The following is a 25,161-nucleotide window of genomic DNA, read 5'->3' as shown; positions in this document are numbered from 1 at the left end:
CATTAAGACACAACAGTTTTATTTACAAGCGAGAATAAGAATAAACATACATCTTAGGAGTGAGGCCTAGAGGCTCCAGCCAACGACTACCCCTCCATACTTTCCGTTCCCAATCAGACCAGAATTTTATCTACAAGTAAGGAAGTGGAGGAAATCACCCCGTAAGGGCAGGAGTCGGCCAGAGCCCCCCCACACAGGTTGAGCGGAATAAATGTTTCAGAACCTTAACACCTCTAGCTGGCCCAGGAACAGTGGATACGACCTGGAGGATAGGAAAAGGGAAAGGGGAAGTGACCAACCCAGACGAGCTGGATCGGAAAGGGGGGGCCAGCTATTGGTCCCTTGCCTGCAGCAGCAAAATAAGTGTGGCCAAAAGCTTCTGGATCTGCTCAATTAGTATTATAATGACCAACAATACGTCAGCTTCTGACGTGACTACAACACTATGAGGGGGTTGAGATAAGAATGCGGGCAGAAATTACTACTCAAATGGGCAATACTCAAACCTGAATTATATTTGACTCGGGGAAAGGGGTTCCTACCCCAAAGAAGGGGAAAGGGGGAGTGTAGGTGACCAGAGGAGACTGAGGGGGTTATCACCTGAGTATACACTTAATCATGTAGGACCTGGAACCTGTCAGGGATAATATAATGGTTAAACAGACAGTAAAACAATATAACACTCCACTCTAGGTTGAGAGCCCAGAGGTACCCAAGCTGGCACAGCAGCTAAATTTGCAAGCTTATGAAGGGGATATAAGATGATAATGTTCAAAATATGACAAAGTCCCTGCGGGTATGGCGATTTGAGGCAACCACCTGCTGTAGATAAATGCTGCGTGTATTTTGATATTCACTCCACAGAGCAGGCCAGTATTGACAAAAGTCTGCAGCAGCTAAGGTAAACTGAAAAGGACAAGTGTTATAATTGTCCCAACACCAATCTTGATAAAAAGATCCCAGATAGAAAGAAGGCGTGTTGGTTTGGGCCTTGGTTAGGGGATACTAAGTAGTTAACCTGCACAGGTGATGGTTCTTATATCCACTTGAGGTACAGAGTTAAGTGATGCTTAGGACCCAAGTAGGCCAACGTTAGGGATTTATAAAAGTGAGCAGTCTGCCTGTGTGGCCCTTAGAAGCCAAATTATATCGTGTGAGATAGGCCAATCAGTTATGGAAGTAGCCTATGGGCAGGTGAGTACCCAGCACAGAAAAGTTTCCCAAACAAGCAGTGGGACAGTGAGCCTCCCGAGTGGAGAAGGAGGCAGATTGGTGCGTGTATAAATAAGGTCCCCTGTTTATCAGCCCCTTGGTAAAAAAAAAAAAACATGACTCCCTATGGCCCCAGTGAAAAGAAACTAGAGAGTACCTGTATTGCCCCACATGAGTGGGGGCCTGCTGAGCTGCTTCTGCTGTTTTCCGTTTGTTTTGTGGTGCTTATTTATTTGTTAACTTTTTCATCTCTCAATCCCCGGTGCTGGAAGAAGGGCCAGTTGGGATTGCGCCAATCTAGGGGGAATGTAGTTGTGCCCCACAGCTGTGTGCCAGTTGTATTCCTTCAGAGGGCCTTAGGTGTATATCAGTGAGAGCCTTAAGTGTTAATTTCAAGTAAATGACTCACCGGGGATATTATCACAGAGCAAGGGTCAGATGTGCAGGTAGGTGCTTACCCGGTTTCAGAAATAAGGCTCCCTGGTCTGAAGTAAGGGGTTCTCCGGTGGCCGGCCGTCTGATCCGGTTCAGTGTAAAAGTGAGAAGGCCCCAAGATGGTGCGCGTTCGCGCCTTTTTTCTTTTCTTCTTATCTGCGCCACACGGAGGTATGGCCCGATCATCGCCACAACACTGGGTCCCAGAGACTCCGGAACTGTCCTCCGTTTCGTCAACCACCCGGAGAGGCGCGGGGGGAAAGTAGGCACCCTCCTCCAAGTACCACCTCGACTGATGCTCCCACGAGCAGACAGATAGAGGCCCCGACCAGGTATCGGCCTCTCCGCACAGCAGCAGTGGTAAGTGGATGCTCCGGAGCGGATCCCCGACCCTCCGGAGCGATGCAGGTTGCTTAGATCAATTGGCAGGCGGCTTCTGGTAGGGAGGCCCACAGCTACTCCGGAGCGGAGCCCCGGCCCTCCGGAGTAAGGGAACAGCTGCAGCCACCGGTGGTAAGGCAATCAGAGTTCAACTCCTGTTTGGATTCTGGCGACACAATATAGGTTAGGATCCAGTATAAGACCCCGGTCCTCCGGTGTGTATCTGGTAGTGGCCTTAGTCCTCCGTAGTCACAATAACATCCGCCTGTGACACAGGGGCAGATCTTCCAATACTGGCTGTTGAAATAGGTCCAGTGGTCAAGAAAAGTCACTTTGTAGTAAGCAGATGTCCACCTACTCAAGTGAACAACTGAATAGGTGTTTGCCAAATATAATTGAGACTCTATTTAACTTTTTTTTAATTTGTTAGCTGCGGAGCTCCATGCACACACGTCTAGTCAGGTCAGTGGCTAGCTCCGCCACCCTATAATAAAGTTTTTAACCCCTATTCAACCACACCCCAACTTCGCCTACACTATAATAAAGATATTAACCCCTATTCCGCCGCTGCCCGACATCGTGGCCGATAAATAAAGTTATTAAAGGGACAGTATACACTCATTTTCATATAACTGCATGTAATATACACTACTATAAAGAATAAGATGCACAGATACTGCCGCTCCCGACATCGCCGCCACTAATAAAATGTATTAACCCCTATTCTGCCACTCCCCGACATCGTGACCACTATAATAAAGTTATTAACCCCTATTCCCCCACACCCCAACTTCACCCACACTATAATAAAGATATTAACCCCTATTCCGCCGCTCCCCGACATCGCAGCCGCTAAATAAAGTTATTAAAGGGACAGTATACACTCATTTTCATATAACTGCATGTAATATACACTACTATAAAGAATAAGATGCACAGATACTGATATAATCCCAAATCTCTGAAACATATAAGCGCAAACAGACTCAAGTGTAGGTAGGTACAACAAACACACCACACTTTCTGAATTGTACTTACAAGATTGTTATTTATTCAGGCGGTTTGTTAACACAATATGTGATGTCCAAGAAAAATCGTTCATACAAGGTAGTTTAAAACATAAGTCTCTGCAAGTGAGAATACCGGAACCAAAGTGTCCGTCTTTAACAAGTGTCCGTAATAGTGACTCAGATAGAAGAACGCTGTGTTTGGAAGCGTCAATGTGAAAGCCGGTATCGTCACTGGATTCTACTTTACTCCGGGAGGCACGCAGGACACCGTCATTTTGCAGCAGCAGGTCTCGTATAAACATTATTATATAGTTGCATTTGTTTGCACTTTTTGTGTCTTTTGTCTTTTGTTTTCTCTTTAGGATATTTGTTTGTTTTCAGGAGTTCATGTGTTGTTTATTACTTTTATCCTTTTGTATTTGAATTTTCTTTTGTTAGTCTGTTTGGTCTATTTTTATATGTGCTGTATGTATATGCTCATATATGCTTGTTAAGAAAGACAAGTAGACATTCATTATAAGTGGCTCTCAAATAATATACGCAAATCCACTTTATTTATTTATTATTTTTTATTAATTTTTATTATTATTATCTACTTCACTGAATTTGTGTTTATTGCTTTACATCATAGAAATTTTGAATCATCCCTGGCAGCTAGCGCTGTTTAATCAGTGTGTTTTGTAGATACTGATATAAAAATCCAGTATAAAACTGTTTAAAAACTTAGTTAGAAGCTCTCAGTTTAGCTCTGTTGAAAAGGTAGCTGCAAGTGGGAAATAAAACACTCCTCCCTCCCTCTTCTTTTGCATATGAAAAGTCCCTTTACACAAACAGGAGCAAGCTGGAGAAGGTAGCTGACGGTATTCACATAAAACTTTGGGGCTTGGTTAGGAGTCTGAAAATCAGAGCAATGTTATTTAAAAATAAGCAAAACTATACATTTAAAAAAAAAAAACTTTATGGGCTATATAAATAGATCATTTACAAAACATTTATGCAAAAAAAAAAAAAAAAAGAGTGTATAATGTCCCTTTAACCCCTAAACCTCTGGCCTCCCACATCACTGCCACTAAATAAACCTATTAACCCCTAAACCGACAGCCCCCCACATCGAAAAAAAACTAAATTAATCTATTAACCCCAAAACCTAAAAAACCCCTAACTTTAAATTAAAATGACAAGATCCCTATCTTAAAATAAATAAAAACTTACCTGGGAAATTAAAAACAACTAAGTTTAAACTATAAATTAAACTAGCATTACTATTATACTAAAATTAAAATAACTATCAATTAAATAAATTAAAGGGACACTGAACCCAAATTTTTTTCTTTTGTGATTCAGATAAAGCATGATATTTTAAGTAACTTTCTAATTTACTCCTATTATCAAATTTTCTTTATTCTCTTGCGCCTAGATTTAGAGTTCTGCGGCCAAAGGTGTGCGTTAGCTACGCTGGCTTTTTTCTGGCCGCACCTTTTAAATACCGCTGGTATTTAGAGTTCACAGAATGGCTGCGTTAGGCTCCAAAAAAGGAGCGTAGAGCATATTTACCGCAACTTCAACTCTCGATACCAACGGTGCTTACGGACACGGCCAGCTTCAAAAACGTGCTCGTGCACGATTCCCCCATAGAAAACAATGGGGCTGTTTGAGCTGAAAAAAAACCTAACACCTGCAAAAAAGCCGCGTTCAGCTCCTAACGCAGCCCCATTGTTTGCTATGGGGAAACACTTCCTACGTCTGCACCTAACACTCTAACATGTACCCCGAGTCTAAACACCCCTAACCTTACACTTATTAACCCCTATTCTGCCGCCCCCGCTATCGCTGACACCTGCATATTTTTTTTTAACCCCTAATCTGCCGCTCCGTAAACCGCCGCTACTTACATTATCCCTATGTACCCCTAATCTGCTGCCCCTAACACCGCCGACCCCTATATTATATTTATTAACCCCTAATCTGCCCCCCACAACGTCGCCTCCACCTGCCTACACTTATTAACCCCTAATCTGCCGAGCGGACCGCACCGCTATTATAATAAAGTTATTAACCCCTAATCCACCTCACTCCCGCCTCAATAACCCTATAATAAATAGTATTAACCCCTAATCTGCCCTCCCTAACATCGCCGACACCAAATTTCAAACATTAACCCCTAATCTGCCGACTGGAGCTCTAATAAATGTATTAACCCCTAAAGCTAAGTCTAACCCTAACACTAACACCCCCCTAAATTAAATATAATTTAAATCTAACGAAATAAATTAACTCTTATTAAATAAATTATTCCTATTTAAAGCTAAATACTTACTTGTAAAATAAATCCTAATATAGCTACAATATAAATTATAATTATATTATAGCTATTTTAGGATTTATATTTATTTTACAGGTAACTTTGTATTTATTTTAACCAGGTACAATAGCTATTAAATAGTTAAGAACTATTTAATAGCTAAAATAGTTAAAATAATTACAAAATTACCTGTAAAATAAATCCTAACCTAAGTTACAATTAAACCTACCACTACACTATCAATAAATTAATTAAATAAAATACCTACAATTACCTACAATTAAACCTAACACTACACTATCAATACATTAATTAAATACAATATCTACAAATAAATACAATGAAATAAACTAACTAAAGTACAAAAAAAAAAAACTAAGTTACAAAAAATAAAAAAATATTTACAAACATCAGAAAAATATTACAACAATTTTAAACTAATTACACCTACTCTAAGCCCCCTAATAAAATAACAAAGACCCCCAAAATAAAAAAATGCCCTACTCTATTCTAAATGACAAAAGTTCAAAGCTCTTTTACCTTACCAGCCCTGAACAGGGCCCTTTGCGGGGCATGCCCCAAAGAATTCAGCTCTTTTGCCTGTAAAAAAAACACATACAATACCCCCCCACAACATTACAACCCACCACCCACATACCCCTAATCTAACCCAAACCCCCCTTAAATAAACCTAACACTAAGCCCCTGAAGATCTTCCTACCTTATCTTCACCATACCAGGTTCACCGATCGATCCAGAAGAGCTCCTCCGATGTCTTGATCCAAGCCCAAGCGGGGGGCTGAAGATGTCCATGATCCGACTGAAGTCTTCATCCAAGCGGGAGCTGAAGAGGTCCATGATCGGGCTGAAGTCTTCATCCAAGCGGGAGCTGAAGAGGTCCATGATCGGGCTGAAGTCTTCTATCAACGGCATCTTCAATCTTCTTTCTTCCGGATCCATGTTCATCCCGCCGACGCGGAACATCCATCTTCACCGACGACTTCCCGATGAATGACGGTTCCTTTAAGGGACGTTATCCAAGATGGCGTCCCTCGAATTCCGATTGGCTGATAGGATTCTATCAGCCAATCGGAATTAAGGTAGGAAAATTCTGATTGGCTGATGGAATCAGCCAATCAGAATCAAGTTCAATCCGATTGGCTGATTCAATCAGCCAATCAGATTGAGCTCGCATTCTATTGGCTGTTCCGATCAGCCAATAGAATGCAAGCTCAATCTGATTGGCTGATCAGATCAGCCAATCGGATTGAACTTGATTCTGATTGGCTGATTCCATCAGCCAATCAGAATTTTCCTACCTTAATTCCGATTGGCTGATAGAATCCTATCAGCCAATCGGAATTCGAGGGACGCCATCTTGGATGACGTCCCTTAAAAGAACCGTCATTCATCGGGAAGTCGTCGGTGAAGATGGATGTTCCGCGTCGGCGGGATGAACATGGATCCGGAAGAAAGAAGATTGAAGATGCCGTTGATAGAAGACTTCAGCCGGATCATGGACCTCTTCAACTCCCGCTTGGATGAAGACTTCAGCCGGATCATGGACCTCTTCAGCTCCCGCTTGGATGAAGACTTCAGCCGGATCATGGACATCTTCAGCCCCCCGCTTGGGCTTGGATCAAGACATCGGAGGAGCTCTTCTGGATCGATCGGTGAACCTGGTATGGTGAAGATAAGGTAGGAAGATCTTCAGGGGCTTAGTGTTAGGTTTATTTAAGGGGGATTTGGGTTAGATTAGGGGTATCTGGGTGGTGGGTTGTAATGTTGGGGGGGGGGGTATTGTATGTGTTTTTTTACAGGCAAAAGAGCTGAATTCTTTGGGGCATGCCCCGCAAAGGGCCCTGTTCAGGGCTGGTAAGGTAAAAGAGCTTTGAACTTTTGTAATTTAGAATAGGGTAGGGCATTTTTTTATTTTGGGGGGTCTTTGTTATTTTATTAGGGGGCTTAGAGTATGTGTAATTAGTTTAAAATTGTTGTAATATTTTTCTGATGTTTGTAAATATTTTTTTATTTTTTGTAACTTAGTTCTTTTTTATTTTTTGTACTTTAGTTAGTTTATTTCATTGTATTTATATGTAGATATTGTATTTAATTAATTTATTGATAGTGTAGTGTTAGGTTTAATTGTAGGTAATTGTAGGTATTTTATTTAATTAATTTATTGATAGTGTAGTGTTAGGTTTAATTGTAACTTAGGTTAGGATTTATTTTACAGGTTATTTTGTAATTATTTTAACTATTTTAGCTATTAAATAGTTCTTAACTATTTAATAGCTATTGTACCTGGTTAAAATAAATACAAAGTTACCTGTAAAATAAATATAAATCCTAAAATAGCTATAATATAATTATAATTTATATTGTAGCTATATTAGGGTTTATTTTACAGGTAAGTATTTAGCTTTAAATAGGAATAATTTATTTAATAAGAGTTAATTTATTTCGTTAGATTTAAATTATATTTAACTTAGGGGGGGTGTTAGTGTTAGGGTTAGACTTAGCTTTAGGGGTTAATCCATTTATTACAGTAGCAGCGAGATTTGGTCGGCAGATTAGGGGTTAATAATTGAAGTTAGGTGTCGGCGATGTTAGGGAGGGCAGATTAGGGGTTAATACTATTTATTATAGGGTTATTGAGGCGGGAGTGAGGCGGATTAGGGGTTAATAACTTTATTATAGTAGCGGTGAGATCCGCTCGGCAGATTAAGGGTTAATAAGTGTAGGCAGGTGGAGGCGACGTTGAGGGGGGCAGATTAGGGGCTAATAAATATAATATAGGGGTCGGCGGTGTTAGGGGCAGCAGATTAGGGGTACCTAAGGATAACGTAGGTGGCGGTCGGCAGATTAGGGGTTAATTATTGTAGGTAGCTGGCGGAGACGTTGTGGGGGGCAGGTTAGGGGTTAATAAATATAATATAGGGGTCGGCGGTGTTAGGGGCAGCAGATTAGGGGTACATAAGTATAACGTAGGTGGCGGTCGGCAGATTAGGGGTTAAAAAAATTTAATCGAGTGGCGACGTTGTGGGGGGACCTCGGTTTAGGGGTACATAGGTAGTTTATGGGTGTTAGTGTACTTAAGAGCACAGTAGTTAAGAGCTTTATAAACCGGCGTTAGCCCAGAAAGCTCTTAACCACTGACTTTTTTCTGCGGCTGGAGTTTTGTCGTTAGATTTCTAACGCTCACTTCAGCCACGACTCTAAATACCGGAGTTAGAAAGATCCCATTGAAAAGATAGGATACGCAATTGACGTAAGGGGGATCTGCGGTATGGAAAAGTCGCGGCTGAAAAGTGAGCGTTAGACCCTTTAATGACTGACTCCAAATACCAGAGGGCGGTAAAAACCAGCGTTAGGAGCCTCTAACGCTGGTTTTGACGGCTACCGCCCAACTCTAAATCTAGGCCTTGGTATCTTTATTTGAAATGCAAGAATGTAAGTTTAGATGCAGGCCCATTTTTGGTGAACAACCTGGGTTGTCCTTGCTGATTGGTGGATAAATTCATCTACCAATAAAATAAGTGCTGTCCAAAGTCCTGAACAACAAAAAGCTTAGATGCCTTCTTTTTCAAATAAAGATAGCAAGTGAACAAAGAAAAATTGATAATAGGACTAAATTAGAAAGTTGCATAAAATTGCATGCTCTATCTGAATCTCAAAAGAAAAAATTTGGCTTCAGTGTCCCTTTAAAAAAAACTAACACTGTTAAAAAAAAAAAAATCTACAGTTACAAAAAACAGAATTTATGCTTACCTGATAAATTACTTTCTCTTGTGGTGTATCCAGTCCACGGATTCATCCTTTACTTGTGTGATATTCTCCTTCCCAACAGGAAGTGTCAAAGAGAGCACACAGCAGAGCTGTCCATATAGCTCCCCCTCTAGCTCCACCCCCCAGTCATTCGACTGAAGGTTAGGAAGAAAAAGGAGAAACCATAGGGTGCAGTGGTGACTGTAGTTTAAAAATAAAAACCACCTGTCTTAAAATAACAGGGCGGGCCGTGGACTGGATACACCACAAGAGAAAGTAATTTATCAGGTAAGCATAAATTCTGTTTTCTCTTAAGGTGTATCCAGTCCACGGATTCATCCTTTACTTGTGGGATACCAATACCAAAGCTTTAGGACACGGATGAAGGGAGGGAACAAGACAGGTACCTTAAACGGAAGGCACCACTGCTTGTAAAACCTTTCTCCCAAAAATAGCCTCCGAAGTAGCAAAAGTATCGAATTTGTAAAATTTGGAAAAAGTATGCAGCGAAGACCAAGTCGCTGCCTTACAAATCTGTTCAACAGAAGCCTCATTTTTAAAAGCCCACATGGAAGCCACTGCTCTGGTAGAATGAGCAGTAATTGTTTCGGGAGGCTGCTGGCCAGCAGTCTCATAGGCCAAACGGATGATGCTTTTCAGCCAAAAGGAAAGAGAGGTAGAAGTCGCCTTCTGACCTCTCCTCTTACCAGAATAGATAACAAACAATGAAGGTGTTTGTCTGAAATACTTAGTTGCTTGTAAATAAAACTTTAAAGCATGAACCACATCAAGATTGTGTAACAGACGTTCCTTCTTCGAAGAAGGATTAGGACACAGAGAAGGAACAACAATTTCCTGGTTAATATTCTTATTAGACACAACCTTAGGAAGAAAACCGGGTTTGGTACGCAAAACTACCTTATCTGCATGGAACACCAGGTAAGGTGAATCACACTGTAAAGCAGATAACTCTGAAACTCCTCGAGCAGAAGAGATAGCTACCAAAAACAAAACTTTCCAAGATAAAAGCTTAATATCTATGGAATGTAAAGGTTCAAACGGAACCCCTTGCAGAACTGAAAGAACTAAATTCAGACTCCATGGCGGAGTCACAGGTCTATAAACAGGCTTAATTCTGACTAAAGCCTGACTAAACGTTTGAACGTCTGGTACCTGTGCCAGACGTTTGTGAAAAAGAATAGACAAAGCAGATATCTGTCCCTTTAAGGAACTAGCTGACAATCCTTTCTCCAATCCGTCTTGGAGAAAGGACAAAATCCTGGGAATCCTACTCTTACTCCATGAGTAACCCTTGGATTCGCACCAAAAAATATATTTTCGACAAATCTTATGGTAGATTTTCCTGGTGACAGGCTTTCTAGCCTGAATCAGGATATCAATAGAGAAACCACGCTTTGATAGAATTAGGCGTTCAATCTCCAAGCAGTCAGACGCAGAGAAATTAGATTTGGATGTTTGAAAGGACCTTGTATTAGAAGGTCCTGTCTCATTGGTAGTGTCCATGGTGGCACAGATGACATGTCCACTAGGTCTGCATACCAGGTCCTGCATGGCCACGCAGGCGCTATTAGAATCACCGAAGCCCTCTGCTGCTTGATTCTGGCTACCAGACGAGGGAGGAGAGGAAACGGTGGAAAAACATAGGCCAGATTGAAGGACCAAGGCGCTGCTAGAGCATCTATCAGCACCACCTGGGGATCCCGGGACCTGGACCCGTAAAGAGGAAGTTTAGTGTTCTGATGGGATTCCATGTCCATTGCCGCTACCATTAGTCCGATTGTCTCCATGCACTGAGCTACAGATGGCCGAGGAATGGAATGAAGAGCTCGGCAAGTAGTTAAAAGTTTTAACTTTCTGACCTCCGTCAGAAATATTTTCATTTCTACCGAGTCTATTAGGGTTCCTAGGAAGGGAACTCTTGTGAGGGGGGAGAGAGAACTCTTTTTGATGTTCACCTTCCACCCGTGAGACCTCAGAAAGGCCACTACAATTTCCGTGTGAGACTTGGCTCTTTGGAAAGTCGACGCCTGAATTAAGATGTCATCTAGATAAGGCGCAACTGCTATGCCCCACGGTCTTAGTTTCGCCAGAAGGGACCCTAGCACCTTTGTGAAAATTCTGGGAGCAGTGGCCAACCCGAAAGGAATAGCCACAAACTGATAATGTTTGTCCAGAAAGGCGAACCTGAGAAACTGGTGATGATCTTTGTGGATAGGAATGTGCAGATACGCATCCTTTAGATCCACGGTAGTCATATATTGACCCTCCTGGATCATTGGTAAGATTGTCCGAATGGTCTCCATCTTTAATGATGGGACTCTGAGGAATTTGTTTAGAATTTTGAGATCCAGGATTGGTCTGAAAGTTCCTTCTTTCTTGGGAACCACAAACAGGTTTGAGTAAAAACCCAGCCAGCCCTTGTTCCGCAATTGGAACTGGGTGGATCACTCCCATTGTGTGTAGGTCTTCTACACAGCGTAAGAACGCCTCTTTCTTTGTCTGGTCTGTAGACAAACGAGAAATGTGGAACCTTCCCCTTGGAGGGGAGTCCTTGAATTCTAGAAGATATCCCTGGGATACAATCTCTAAGGCCCAGGGATCGTGTACGTCTCTTGCCCAGGCCTGAGCGAAGAGAGAGAGTCTGCCCCCTACTACATCCGGTCCCGGATCTGGGGCTACCCCATCATGCTGTCTTGGAGGCAGCTGCAGGCTTCTTGGCCTGTTTACCCTTGTTCCAGCCCTGGTAAGGTTTCCAGGCTGGCCTGGGTTGTGAAGCATTACCCTCTTGCTTTGTAGCAGGGGAGGATGAAGCGAGGCCGCTCCTGAAATTCCGAAAGGAACGAAAATTATTTTGTTTGTTCTTTATCTTAAAGGACTTGTCCTGAGGGAGAGCATGGCCTTTTCCACCAGTGATTTCTGAAATAATCTCTTTCAATTCAGGCCCGAAGAGGGTCTTTGCTTTGAAAGGGATGTTCAAGAGTTTGGATTTTGACGACACATCGGCCGACCAGGACTTTAGCCATAGCGCCAGGCGCGCTAAAATGGCGAAACCTGAATTATTTGCCGCTAACTTAGCTATTTGGAAAGCGGCATCTGTGATAAAAGAATTAGCCAGCTTAAGAGCCTTAATTCTGTCCATAATGTCCTCATAAGAGGTCTCCGTCTGGAGCGCATCTTCCAGCACCTCGAACCAGAAAGCAGCTGCAGTAGTTACAGGAACAATGCACGCAATAGGTTGGAGAAGAAAACCTTGTAGAACAAAAATTTTCTTAAGTAAACCCTCTAATTTTTTATCCATAGGGTCTTTAAAAGCACAACTGTCTTCAATTGGTATGGTTGTGCGTTTAGCAAGTGAAGAAACAGCCCCCTCCACCTTAGGGACCGTCTGCCACGAGTCCCGCCTGGAGTCAGATATGGGGAACATTTTCTTAAAAACAGGAGGGGGAAAAAACGGAATACCTGGTCTATCCCACTCCCTAGTAACGATATCCGCAATCCTCTTAGGGACCGGGAACACATCAGTGTAAACAGGAACTTCTAGGTACTCCTTTTTACACAATTTCTCTGGAACCACCAAAGGGTCGCAGTCATCCAGAGTAACTAATACCTCCCTGAGCAATGAGCGGAGGTGTTCTAGTTTAAATTTAAAAGCAAACGTATCTGAGTCTGTCTGAGGAGTAACCTTTCCCGAATCGGAAATTTCTCCCTCAGACAGCACATCCCTCGCCCCCATTTCAGAGCGTTATGAGTGTATATCGGATACAGCAACTAAAGCGTCAGAATGCTCAGAATCTGTTCTTAAAACAGAGCTATCATGCTTTGTAGGTAACACGGGCAGTTTAGATAAAAACACTGAGAGGGAATTATCCATAACTGCCGCCAAGTCTTGCAAGGTAAAAGAGTTAGATGCACTAGAGGTGCTAGGCGTCGCTTGAGCGGGCGTAACAACTGGTTGTGACACTTGGGGAGAGGTTAACGGGCTAACCTCATTACCTTCTGTCTGAGAATCATCTTGGGCCGCATTTTTAAGTGCAACAATATGTTCTTTAAAGTTTATAGACATATCAGTACAAGTGGGACACATTCTAAGAGGGGGTTCCACCATGGCTTCTAAACACATTGAACAAGGATTTTCCTTGGTGTCAGACATGTTTAACAGACTGTGCCTTTAAGAGATAAAAGGCACACAATTTTGTAAAACAGTGAAAAAATGCAGCAAACTTTTCGAAATTTTTACAGTATGTACCTAAAGCATTAGTAAGATTGCACCACTAGCAATAAAAACGATTAACCCCTTAATGCCCAAACCGGATCGACAGTAAGCCAAAAGACCGGTTAAAAAACGTTCAGCACCTTGCCACAGCACTGCTGTGGCCCTACCTTCCCTTAGTAACCAGATTTGTGGGGAAAAAGCTTCTAATAGGCCCTCAAACTGCAGCAGGACCCTCCATGTGAAACTGAACTTCTAGTCAAATATAACTGCGCATCTGAGGCGTGAAATTAGGCCCCTCCCACCTTACTCCAGTGCTGTGAAGCCTAAAGAAACACTCCTAAGTGTTTTAATAATAGCCATGTGGGTAACAACCCCTGAAAGAAACCCAAAGGAACCTTCAAAGTGTCTCAAAAAATGAAATTTTTCAATAAAAAACGTTTGCATTAAGTAGTGTCAACCAGCATAAACTAGCCCTGTTATGTAAGCTTGCAATTCCATACTTAGTCTCTGAACACAGCTTACCCTTCCCTCATGGGGATATTATCAGTCTTTTCTAGCATTATCACAGTCTTGTCTAGAAATAAATGACTGAACATATCTTATTGCAGCCTAACCTGCAAACCGTTCCCCCCAACTGAAGTTTTCTTGCACTCCTCAGTCCTATGTGGGAACAGCAGTGGATTTTAGTTACAACATGCTAAAATCATCTTCCTCCCTGCAGAACTCTTCATCTACTTTCTGCTAGAGAGTAAATAGTACACACCGGTACCATTTAAAATAACAAACTTTTGCTTGTAGAAAATAAAAACTACATTTCTAACACCACATTCACTTTACCCTTCCGATTGCTTAGAGCCGGCAAAGAGAATGACTAGGGGGGTGGAGCTAGAGGGGGAGCTATATGGACAGCTCTGCTGTGTGCTCTCTTTGCCACTTCCTGTTGGGAAGGAGAATATCCCACAAGTAAAGGATGAATCCGTGGACTGGATACACCTTACAAGAGAAAATAAAAAATACTAAATTACAAAAAATAAAAAATACTAAATTACAAAAAATAACAAACGAAATTATCCAAAATAAAAACAATTGCACCTAATCTAATAGCCCTATAAAAATAAAAAAGCACCCCAAAATAAAAAAAAATCTAGCCTACAATAAACTACCAATAGCCCTTAAAAGGGCCTTTTGTAGGGCATTGCCATAAAGAAATCCGCTCTTTTACCTGAAAGAAATACAAAGACCACCCCAACAGTAAAACCCACCATCCAACCAACCCCCCAAAATAAAAAACCTAACTCTAACAAAAACCTAAGCTACCCATTGCTCTGAAAAGGGCATTTGTATGGGCATTGCCCATAAAAGGGCATTCAGCTCTTTTTCTTGCCCTGAAAAGGGCATTTATCTCTTTTAAGAAAGCCCAAAACCCTAATCTAAAAAAAAACCCACCCAAAAAAAGTTTTAAAAAAACTAACACTATCCCCCAACGGTCCACTTACAGTTTCTGAAGTCCGGACATCCAGGCGGCGAAGTCTTCATCCAGACGGCAAAGTCTTCAATGTTCATCCAGGCGGCATCTTCTATCTTCATCCCAACGGTGCGGAGCAGGTCCATCCTGAAGACATCCGGCATGGAGCATCCTCTTCATACGGTCGCCACCGTATACTGAATCTTCAATGCAAGGGAGCCTTTCAAAATGGCGTCCCTTGCATTCCTATTGGCTGATTTTTGAAATTCAAATCAGCCAATAGGATGAGAGCTACTGAAATCCTTTTGGCTATTCAAATCAGGCTGCCTCTTATCTGAATGCATTTTGACCGTTCTTCAACACTAGATGGCGTTAATTCATGTGTGCCATATGGATAACATTGTGCTCACGCCCATGGAGTTACCTAGGAGTCAGCACTGATTGGCTAAAATGCAAGTCTGTCAAAACAACTGAAACAAGGGGGCAGCCTGTAGAGGCTCAGCTACAAGGTAATCACAGAGGTAAAAAGTATATTAATATAACTGTGTTGGTTATGCAAAACTGGAGAATGGGTAATAAAGGGATTATCTATCTTTTTAAACAATAATAATTCTGGTGTTGACTGTCCCTTTAAATACATATACATTTGTAAAAATGTCTGTCCTTCCCACTACTGATGGACTATACAATACTGCTGAATATAGTTTTAATGAATCTAGACTATATATTATGTACATATAAGATCTGTGACCATTTCAGAGTGTACTGCACATATGCAAGATAATATAATTATTCCAATTATTCTTGGAATACTGTCAAACATTTTGAAAAGTCCAGCTTTGCATTTTATCAACACCCTTTGTGTATAGAATTCAATGGGGTAGATTTATTAATAATCGAGCGGACATGATTCGCTGTAGCAAATCATATCCGCTCGACCTCGCTAAATGCCGACAGCTGGTGAAATGCTTGTGCAATGCCGCCCCCTGCTCACTGGCAGCCAATCGGTCGCTAGCAGGGGCCATCAATCATCCCAATCGTATCGGATTGGGGTGATTTCAGTCCGCCACCTAAAAGGAAGTTAAGGCGCAGCGGTCTTGAAATGATGGAGCATCGATGCCGCATCCACTGCTTAATAAATCGATCCCAATTTGTCCACTTGCCATTGCTGTTCATGCATCATATGGGTGATTTTCCTGTTATATGCTTGGATCCAATTAGAACTTTTCCCAGTATGGACATTTTATTATTAATTGGATTGTGATCACTCAGAACTTGGAAAACATGGATGGGGGCTATAAAACTGCCAATAAACAGAAACAATTGGAATTGACCCCATTGTCACAAGTTATAGCAACAGCAGCAGTACAAATAAGCAGTTGGGCACACATGGCAGCAGAGGAGTAGCAGGACATGGTGCCTTATATGGTAACAAAATCAAAGAATGGTGTAGGCCTAACTTCCTGTACGGAATGTCAATGACACTTGCCCATTACCCTCCCCAGTGCTCACTCAATCAGCCTCCAAATTGCAGGTTGGAAAGCCCGTCTTTGGAAGATTACACTTTAAAAAGGCAATCTTAGGCCTAGATTTAGAGTTTGGCGGTAGCCGTGAAAACCAGCGTTAGAGGCTCCTAACGCTGGTTTTAGGCTACCTCCGGTATTTGGAGTCACTCAAAAAAGGGTCTAACGCTCACTTTTCAGCCGCGACTTTTCCATACAGCAGATCCCCTTACGTAAATTGCGTATCCTATCTTTTCAATGGGATTTTTCTAACTCCGGTATTTAGAGTCGTGTCTGAAGTGAGCGTTAGAATTCTAACGACAAAACTCCAGCCACAGAAAAAAGTCAGTAGTTAAGAGCTTTCTGGGCTAACGCCGGTTTATAAAGCTCTTAACTACTGTACTCTAAAGTACACTAACACCCATAAACTACCTACGTACCCCTAAACCGAGGTCCCCCCACATCGCCGCAACTCGATTAAATTTTTTAACCCCTAATCTGCCGACCGCCAACTACGTTATCCTTATGTACCCCTAATCTGCTGCCCCTAACACCGCCGACCCCTATATTATATTTATTAACCCCTAATCTGCCCCCCACAACGTCGCCGCCAGCTACCTACACTTATTAACCCCTAATCTGCCGTCCGCACGCCGCCGCCAGCTACATTATCCCTATGTACCCCTAATCTGCTGCCCTAACATCGCCGACCCCTATATTATATTTATTAACCCCTAACCTGCCCCCCACAACGTCGCCGCCACCTACCTACAATAATTAACCCCTAATCTGCCGACCGCAAAGAGCCGCCAGCTACATTATAGCTATGTACCCCTAATCTGCTGCCCCTAACACCGCCGACCCCTATATTATATTTATTAACCCCTAACCTGCCCTCCCTAACATCGCCGACACCTAACTTCAATTATTAACCCCTAATCTGCCGACCGAATCTCGCCGCTATTCTAATAAATGTATTAACCCCTAAAGCTAACGCTAACCCTAACACTAACACCCCCCTAAATTAAATATAATTTTAATCTAACGAAATTAATTAACTCTTATTAAATAAATTATTCCTATTTAAAGCTAAATACTTACCTGTAAAATAAATCCTAATATAGCTACAACATAAATTATAATTATATTATAGCTATTTTAGGATTAATATTTATTTTACAGGTAACTTTGTATTTATTTTAACCAGGTACAATAGCTATTAAATAGTTAAGAACTATTTAATAGCTAAAATAGTTAAAATAATTACAAATTTACCTGTAAAATAAATCCTAACCTAAGTTACAATTAAACCTAACACTACACTATCAATAAATTAATTAAATAAAATACCTACAATTATCTACAATTAAACCTAACACTACACTATCAATACATTAATTAAATACAATACCTACAAATAACTACAATGAAATAAACTAACTAAAGTACAAAAAATAAAAAAGAACTAAGTTGCAAAAAATAAAAAAATATTTACAAACATAAGAAAAATATTACAACAATTTTAAACTAATTACACCTACTCTAAGCCCCCTAATAAAATAACAAAGCCCCCCAAAATAAAAAAAATGCCCTACCCTATTCTAAATTACTAAAGTTCAAAGCTCTTTTACCTTACCAGCCATGAACAGGGCCCTTTGCGGGGCATGCCCCAGAGAATTCAGCTCTTTTGCCTGTAAAAAAAAACATACAATACCCCCCCCCAACATTACAACCCACCACCCACATACCCCTAATCTAACCCAAACCCCCCTTAAATAAACCTAACACTAAGCCCCTGAAGATCATCCTACCTTGTCTTCACCATACCAGGTTCACCGATCCGTCCTGGCTCCAAAATCTTCATCCAACCCAAGCGGGGGCTGGCGATCCATCTTCCGGCGGCTGAAGAGGTCCAGAAGAGGCTCCAAAGTCTTCATCCTATCAGGGAAGAAGAGTAGATCCGGACCGGCAACCATCATCTTCCAAGCGGCATCTTCTATCTTCATCCGATGAGGACCGGCTCCATCCGCGGACCCATCTTCATCCGGCGACGTCCAACTGAAGAATGACGGTTCCTTTAAGTGACGTCATCCAAGATGGCGTCCCTCGAATTCCGATTGGCTGATAGGATTCTATCAGCCAATCGGAATTAAGGTAGGAATATCAGCCAATCAGCCAATCAGATTGAGCTTGCATTCTATTGGCTGATCGAATGCGAGCTCAATCTGATTGGCTGATTGGATCAGCCAATCGGATTGAACTTGATTCTGATTGGCTGATTCCATCAGCCAATCAGAATATTCCTACCTTAATTCCGATTGGCTGATAGAATCCTATCAGCCAATCGGAATTTGAGGGACGCCATCTTGGATGACGTCCCTTAAAGGAACCGTCATTCTTCAGTTGGACGTCGCCGGATGAAGATGGGTCCGCGGTGGAGGTCTTCAGGATGGAGCTGGTCCTCATCGGATGAAGATAGAAGATGCCGCTTGGAAGATGATGGTTGCCGGTCCAGATCTACTCTTCTTCCCGGATAGGATGTAGACTTTGGACCCTCTTCTGGACTTCTTCATTGGATGTCTAGCCCCCGCTTGGGTTGGATGAAGATATCGGAGCCAGGACGGATCGGTGTGATACCCGGTGAGGTGAAGACAAGGTAGGATGATCTTCAGGGGCTTAGTGTTAGGTTTATTTAAGGGGGGTTTGGGTTAGATTAGGGGTATGTGGGTGGTGGGTTGTAATGTTGGGAGGGGTATTGTATGGTTTTTTTTACAAGCAAAAGAGCTGAACTTCTTGGGGCATGCCGTGCAAAGGGCCCTGTTCAGGGCTGGTAAGGTAAAAGAGCTTTGAACTTTAGTAATTTAGAATAGGGTAGGGCATTTTTTATTTTGGGGGTCTTTGTTATTTTATTAGGGGGCTTAGAGTAGGTGTAATTAGTTTAACATTGTTGTAAGATTTTCCTTATGTTTGTAAATATTTTTTTATTTTTTGTACTTTAGTTAGTTTATTTCATTGTAGTTATTTGTAGATATTGTATTTAATTAATGTATTGATAGTGTAGTGTTAGGTTTAATTGTAACTTAGGTTAGGATTTATTTTACAGGTAAATTTGTTATTATTTTAACTATTTTAGCTATTAAATAGTTCTTAACTATTTAATAGCTATTGTACCTGGTTAAAATAAATACAAAGTTACCTGTAAAATAAATATTAATCCTAAAATAGCTATAATATAATTATAATTTATATTGTAGCTATATTAGGATTTATTTTACAGGTAAGTATTTAGCTTTAAATAGGAATAATTTATTTAATAAGAGTTAATAAATTTCGTTAGATTAAAATTATATTTAATTTAGGGGGGTGTTAGTGTTAGGGTTAGACTTAGCTTTAGGGGTTAATACATTTATTAGAATAGCGGTGAGCTCAAGTCGGCAGATTAGGGGTTAATAATTGAAGTTAGGTGTCGGCGATGTTAGGGAGGGCAGATTAGGGGTTAATACTATTTATTATAGGGTTAGTGAGGCGGATTAGGGGTTAATAACTTTATAATAATAGCGGTGCGGTCCGCTCGGCAGATTAGGGGTTAATAAATATAATATAGGGGTCAGCGATGATAGGGCAGCAGATTAGGGGTACATATGGATAATGTAAGTAGCGGCGGTTTACGAAGCGGCAGATTAGGGGTTAATAATAATATGCAGGGGTCAGCGATAGCGGGGGCCGCAGATTAGGGGTTAATAAGTGTAAGGTTAGGGGTGTTTAGACTCGGGGTACATATTAGAGTGTTAGGTGCAGACGTAGGAAGTGTTTTCCCCATAGCAAACAATGGGGCTGCGTTAGGAGCTGAACGCGGCTTTTTTGCAGGTGTTTGTTTTTTTTTTTCAGCTCAAACAGCCCCATTGTTTTCTATGGGGGAATCGTGCACGAGCACGTTTTTGAGGCTGGCCGCTTGCCTAAGCAACTCTGGTATCGAGAGTTGAAGCTGCGTTAAATATGCTCTACGCTCCTTTTTTGGAGCCTAACGCAGCCTTTATGTGGACTCTCAATACCAGAGTTATTTTTATGGTGCGGCTAGAAAAAAGCCGGCGTTAGCTTTTCGGGTCGTTACCGACAAAACTCTAAATCTAGCCGATAGAGTGTTAGCTACTACCACTACTGCAGACAAATTCCCCTGGGTTCAAATGATTCCCCTTTTGCTTCCCTCAGATTTCCTCTCTTGGCCTGCAGCTTATGTACCTGATAGGTTAATCTGTCTGTATAGGATAGTCCTCCTGTCCGCCTGCGATTTTTTATCATATCCCTGAATGGTTTAAGGACTGCTACAACCTGACCTATCACCACCTATTTGTCCCTCCCAGATGCACATACCATCCCAATGTTATGGTTTAAAGCCCTTTGCTGCTCCAGCATCTGTTCCAGCATTTTCAATGTGGAGTTCAACTGTGTCACCGCATCTGGCCAGAGATGGATCTAGGGGTGACCTGCCCTGCCTTGCTCTTTCCTGAGCAGAAGCATTGCTTCACAATGCAGTAAAAGTGTTCTGTAATCTTTCTACAATGTTAAACATTGCGAGCAAGCCTATAGTTTGCTGGCACAATAGTTTTTACTCACAAGAGCTGCTGGTGCAACGCCGCCCCCTGCAGATTTGCGGCCAATCAGCCACCAGCAGGGGGTTTCAATCAACCCGATCGTATTCAATCTGGTTGAATTGCGGCGATTCCTGTCCGCCTGCTCAGAGCAGGCGGACAGGGTTATTATGGAGCAGCGGTCTTTAGACCGCTACTCCATAACTTGTGTTTCTGGCGAGTCTGAAGACTCGCCAGAAACACGGGCCGTCAAGCTCCATCCGGAGCTTGCTAGATAGGCCCCATTGGGTCTGAATTATCAAGCTCTGAATGGAGTTTGATGCCCCTGTTCCGCACAAGCCTTCAGGCTCATCGGAAACAGTAGTTATGAAGCAGCAGTTTAAAACATGATTTGTGGAGAACGATTTTCTTTTATATTTAAAAACTACAAATTGTTATACATAATTCTACCTCAAAGCTACTATAAGGATGGCAGTTGGTGCTGAGGGTATTTTCTGTGCACTAGAGTAGAATTTAATTGATTTAGAGCAATGGCACCACTGGGGGGCCAACTCCTTATATAATTAATTAAATCTCATTTAAGTTAGTACTGTTATTTGTAATTTTATAGGGAGGGGTGCTTCGCACAACTGAACCATTCAAACAATATGTGGGAATGAAAGAGAAAATTCCCACTAAAGAATGCGAACTAGCACTCTCTGGCCTGACTACTAGGCAGAAATGAAGGACAAATAAATTAAAACATAACTTTTAATAGTTATACAATAAAATTGGGTAGGAAATATTTAAAACCATGGACGGAGAAGTGGATTGAAGATAACCCTAAGAATAAATATTACAATTTGTGGTTCATTGACCTCTGGTTATGATTAGGTTTAAATGAAATGCATGAAGCAATTCTGGAAGAATGGTATATTCTTCTAATTCAATATAACCCTTATCAGATTAAAGTAAAGCCTCATCCATGCAGTTTAATTCCATTTAACTTATGTAAGTAATCAAAGTAATATACATGAACAGAATGAACTGCTAGGATGTTGTTTGAAAGTTTCTAGAGTAAAATTTGCAAGCAATTGAAAAAGACCTCTGCAAGATTTTTTCAGTAGCTGAATCTGGGATTGCCATAAAAAACATAATTTATGTAAGAACTTACCTGATAAATTCATTTCTTTCATATTAGCAAGAGTCCATGAGCTAGTGACGTATGGGATATACATTCCTACCAGGAGGGGCAAAGTTTCCCAAACCTCAAAATGCCTATAAATACACCCCTCACCACACCCACAAATCAGTTTAATGAATAGCCAAGAAGTGGGGTGATAAGAAAAAAGTGCGAAAGCATAAAAAATAAGGAATTGGAATAATTGTGCTTTATACAAAAAAATCATAACCACCACAAAAAAGGGTGGGCCTCATGGACTCTTGCTAATATGAAAGAAATGAATTTATCAGGTAAGTTCTTACATAAATTATGTTTTCTTTCATGTAATTAGCAAGAGTCCATGAGCTAGTGACGTATGGGATAATGACTACCCAAGATGTGGATCTTTCCACACAAGAGTCACTAGAGAGGGAGGAATAAAATAAAGACAGCCAATTCCTGCTGAAAATAATCCACACCCAAAATAAAGTTTAAATGAAAACATAAGCAGAAGATTCAAACTGAAACAGCTGCCTGAAGTACTTTTCTACCAAAAACTGCTTCAGAAGAAGAAAACACATCAAAATGGTAGAATTTAGTAAAAGTATGCAAAGAAGACCAAGTTGCTGCTTTGCAAATCTGATCAACCGAAGCTTCATTCCTAAACGCCCAGGAAGTAGAAACTGACCTAGTAGAATGAGCTGTAATCCTCTGAGGTGGAGTTTTACCCGACTCAACATAGGCATGATGAATTAAAGATTTCAACCAAGATGCCAAAGAAATGGCAGAAGCTTTCTGGCCTTTTCTAGAACCGGAAAAGATGACAAATAGACTAGAAGTCTTTCGGAAAGTCTTAGTAGCTTCAACATAATATTTCAAAGCTCTAACAACATCCAAAGAATGCAATGATTTCTCCTTAGAATTCTTAGGATTAGGGCATAATGATGGAACTACAATTTCTCTACTAATGTTGTTGGAATTCACAACCTTAGGTAAAAATTCAAAAGAAGTTCGCAACACTGCCTTATCCTGATGAAAAATCAGAAAAGGAGACTCACAAGAAAGAGCAGACAATTCAGAGACTCTTCTGGCAGAAGAGATGGCCAAAAGGAACAAAACTTTCCAAGAAAGTAATTTAATGTCCAATGAATGCATAGTTTCAAACGGAGGAGCTTGAAGAGCCCCCAGAACCAAATTCAAACTCCAAGGAGGAGAAATTGACTTAATGACAGGTTTTATACGAACCAAGGCTTGTACAAAACAATGAATATCAGGAAGATTAGCAATCTTTCTGTGAAAAAGAACAGAAAGAGCAGAGATTTGACCTTTCAAGGAACTTGCGGACAAACCTTTATCTAAACCATCATGAAGAAACTGTAAAATTTTATAGCTAGATTAACACTATGGTTAATAATGATCACCAGGGCTTGTATATATGTGAATTTTTTGAGCAGAGGCTCATGGGAACCCCTATGTGCAAGTCACTTATAACCAGAATCAACACGACCATTTACAGATTGGCACACAGTTTTCTTAACCAACTTCCCGGTGCACTCTCGAAAAATAAATAATTGTATGAGGAACCCCGATTGAGTACTTGTTATACCTTATGGAATTCTGTCTGGAGAAAAATTACTTATGTTTTGAATATGATTTTTATTTACAGCTATTAAGCACGGCGATGGGGTCAAACATAGTCCCATTGTATATCAATATCTATAGGGCCATGTATGAGAAAGAAAACAAACAAAGTCCAGCTCCATAGAATAAATGCAAGTCCTTTATTAATCCATAATAAAATCAGGAGCACAGCAAATTAAAAAAGAGTGAGCGTAGCTGCTAGGCTTACGCGTTTCAGCAGAAAATCCGTAATCACAGCCTGTACAAAACACCTTGCTCTAGGTATTTAAACACACATCTACTACTTAATTGGTTAAAATCCAAGTACTGAGTACGCTCTCAAATTTATTAACCCTTTCATCTGTCAGCTTAGCGAAACATCATAGCCCCATGATACAAACATGTCATATCGCAAAAATACAAAAGTTCATATTATATACATCCACTTTGCAGAAAAACAGATGATATATGTATATAGACAATTCATATTAATATTAGGATTTGAGCAACTATTATCTATAATCCGCCACAGAGATTTTAGAGATTATCATGTACATTCCACTGTGGAGTGTAGGCTGAAGATATAAATTTCATATGGAAAATACTTAAAGGACGAAGATACCAGAGGTATTGAAAATGGATCTCAAGAATGCACATGCAAATGTTTAAGGCCATATCCATGTCATTCTTTATGCACAACTTTGATATACATCTGTGTGATCTATATTCAAAACTGTTCTAGTTATTTAATAAAATTTAGTTCATCATAATTAAGTTTAACAAAAAAACACAGGTACCTTAATTTTATCAGAATTTATCAGAATTGGGTGTGTTCAAAATAGTTAATAAGATCATAGCTTGAGTTAAGTCCTAATGGTATTATAGTTTTTAACTTGAACACCCAAAACATTTCCCTCTTCGATAAAAGCTGATCAAGGTCACCTCCCCTAGCTGGCAGCACAGCCTTTTGCACAAACACCATCCCCTTTTGTGATTTATTTAATACTTTATAATCAATTATATGGGAACGTTCATTTTACTCAAGTAGTCTCATTGGTTTTCCCTCTATAATAGCACAGCCTTTTCTATAGCACACCATTTGAATGTACTTAAGTTTCCCGTATGAGTTCTTGAAAAATGTTGAACTAAAGGCGTAGTTGCTTTTCCAATCTTAATGGTGGAGAAGTGTTCCTTCATTTTAGAGCATACGTCCCTAGTGATTAACCCTACGTACTGGAGATGACAGTTGTCACAAACAATAAGATAAATAACGTAAGAAGCTTTACATTTAAGACATAGAAACATAGAAACATAGATATTGACGGCAGATAAGAGCCATAGGCCCAGCAAGTCTGCCCCACCTTACCTAACAGTATAAACTTATCTAGTTCGTAGGATAGCCCTATGCTTGTCCCATGCATTTTTAAAGTCCCCCACAGTGTTTGTTGCTACTACCTCTTGAGGAAGTTTATTCCATAAATCAATCACTCTTTCTGTAAAGA

The 25,161-nt window shown here is 40.8% G+C and overlaps 1 protein-coding gene across 1 annotated transcript in view; it reads left to right on the top strand.

Annotated features, from left to right (window-relative positions):
* Positions 1–1,186: 1,186 nt before the first annotated feature.
* Positions 1,187–25,161, top strand: part of LOC128664608 (keratin, type II cytoskeletal 2 epidermal-like) — a 52,812-nt gene continuing 28,837 nt past the window's right edge. The window contains exon 1 of the mRNA XM_053719424.1: positions 1,187–1,194. Coding sequence (XP_053575399.1) covers positions 1,187–1,194 — 8 coding nt within the window. The remainder of the gene's footprint in view (positions 1,195–25,161) is intronic.

Source organism: Bombina bombina, chromosome 6, assembly GCF_027579735.1.
Source record: "Bombina bombina isolate aBomBom1 chromosome 6, aBomBom1.pri, whole genome shotgun sequence".
In the NCBI taxonomy this organism is placed as follows: Eukaryota; Metazoa; Chordata; class Amphibia; order Anura; family Bombinatoridae; genus Bombina; species Bombina bombina.
The sequence above is the reverse complement of the archived record's forward strand: the minus strand, read 5'-3'. Positions and strand labels throughout refer to the sequence as shown.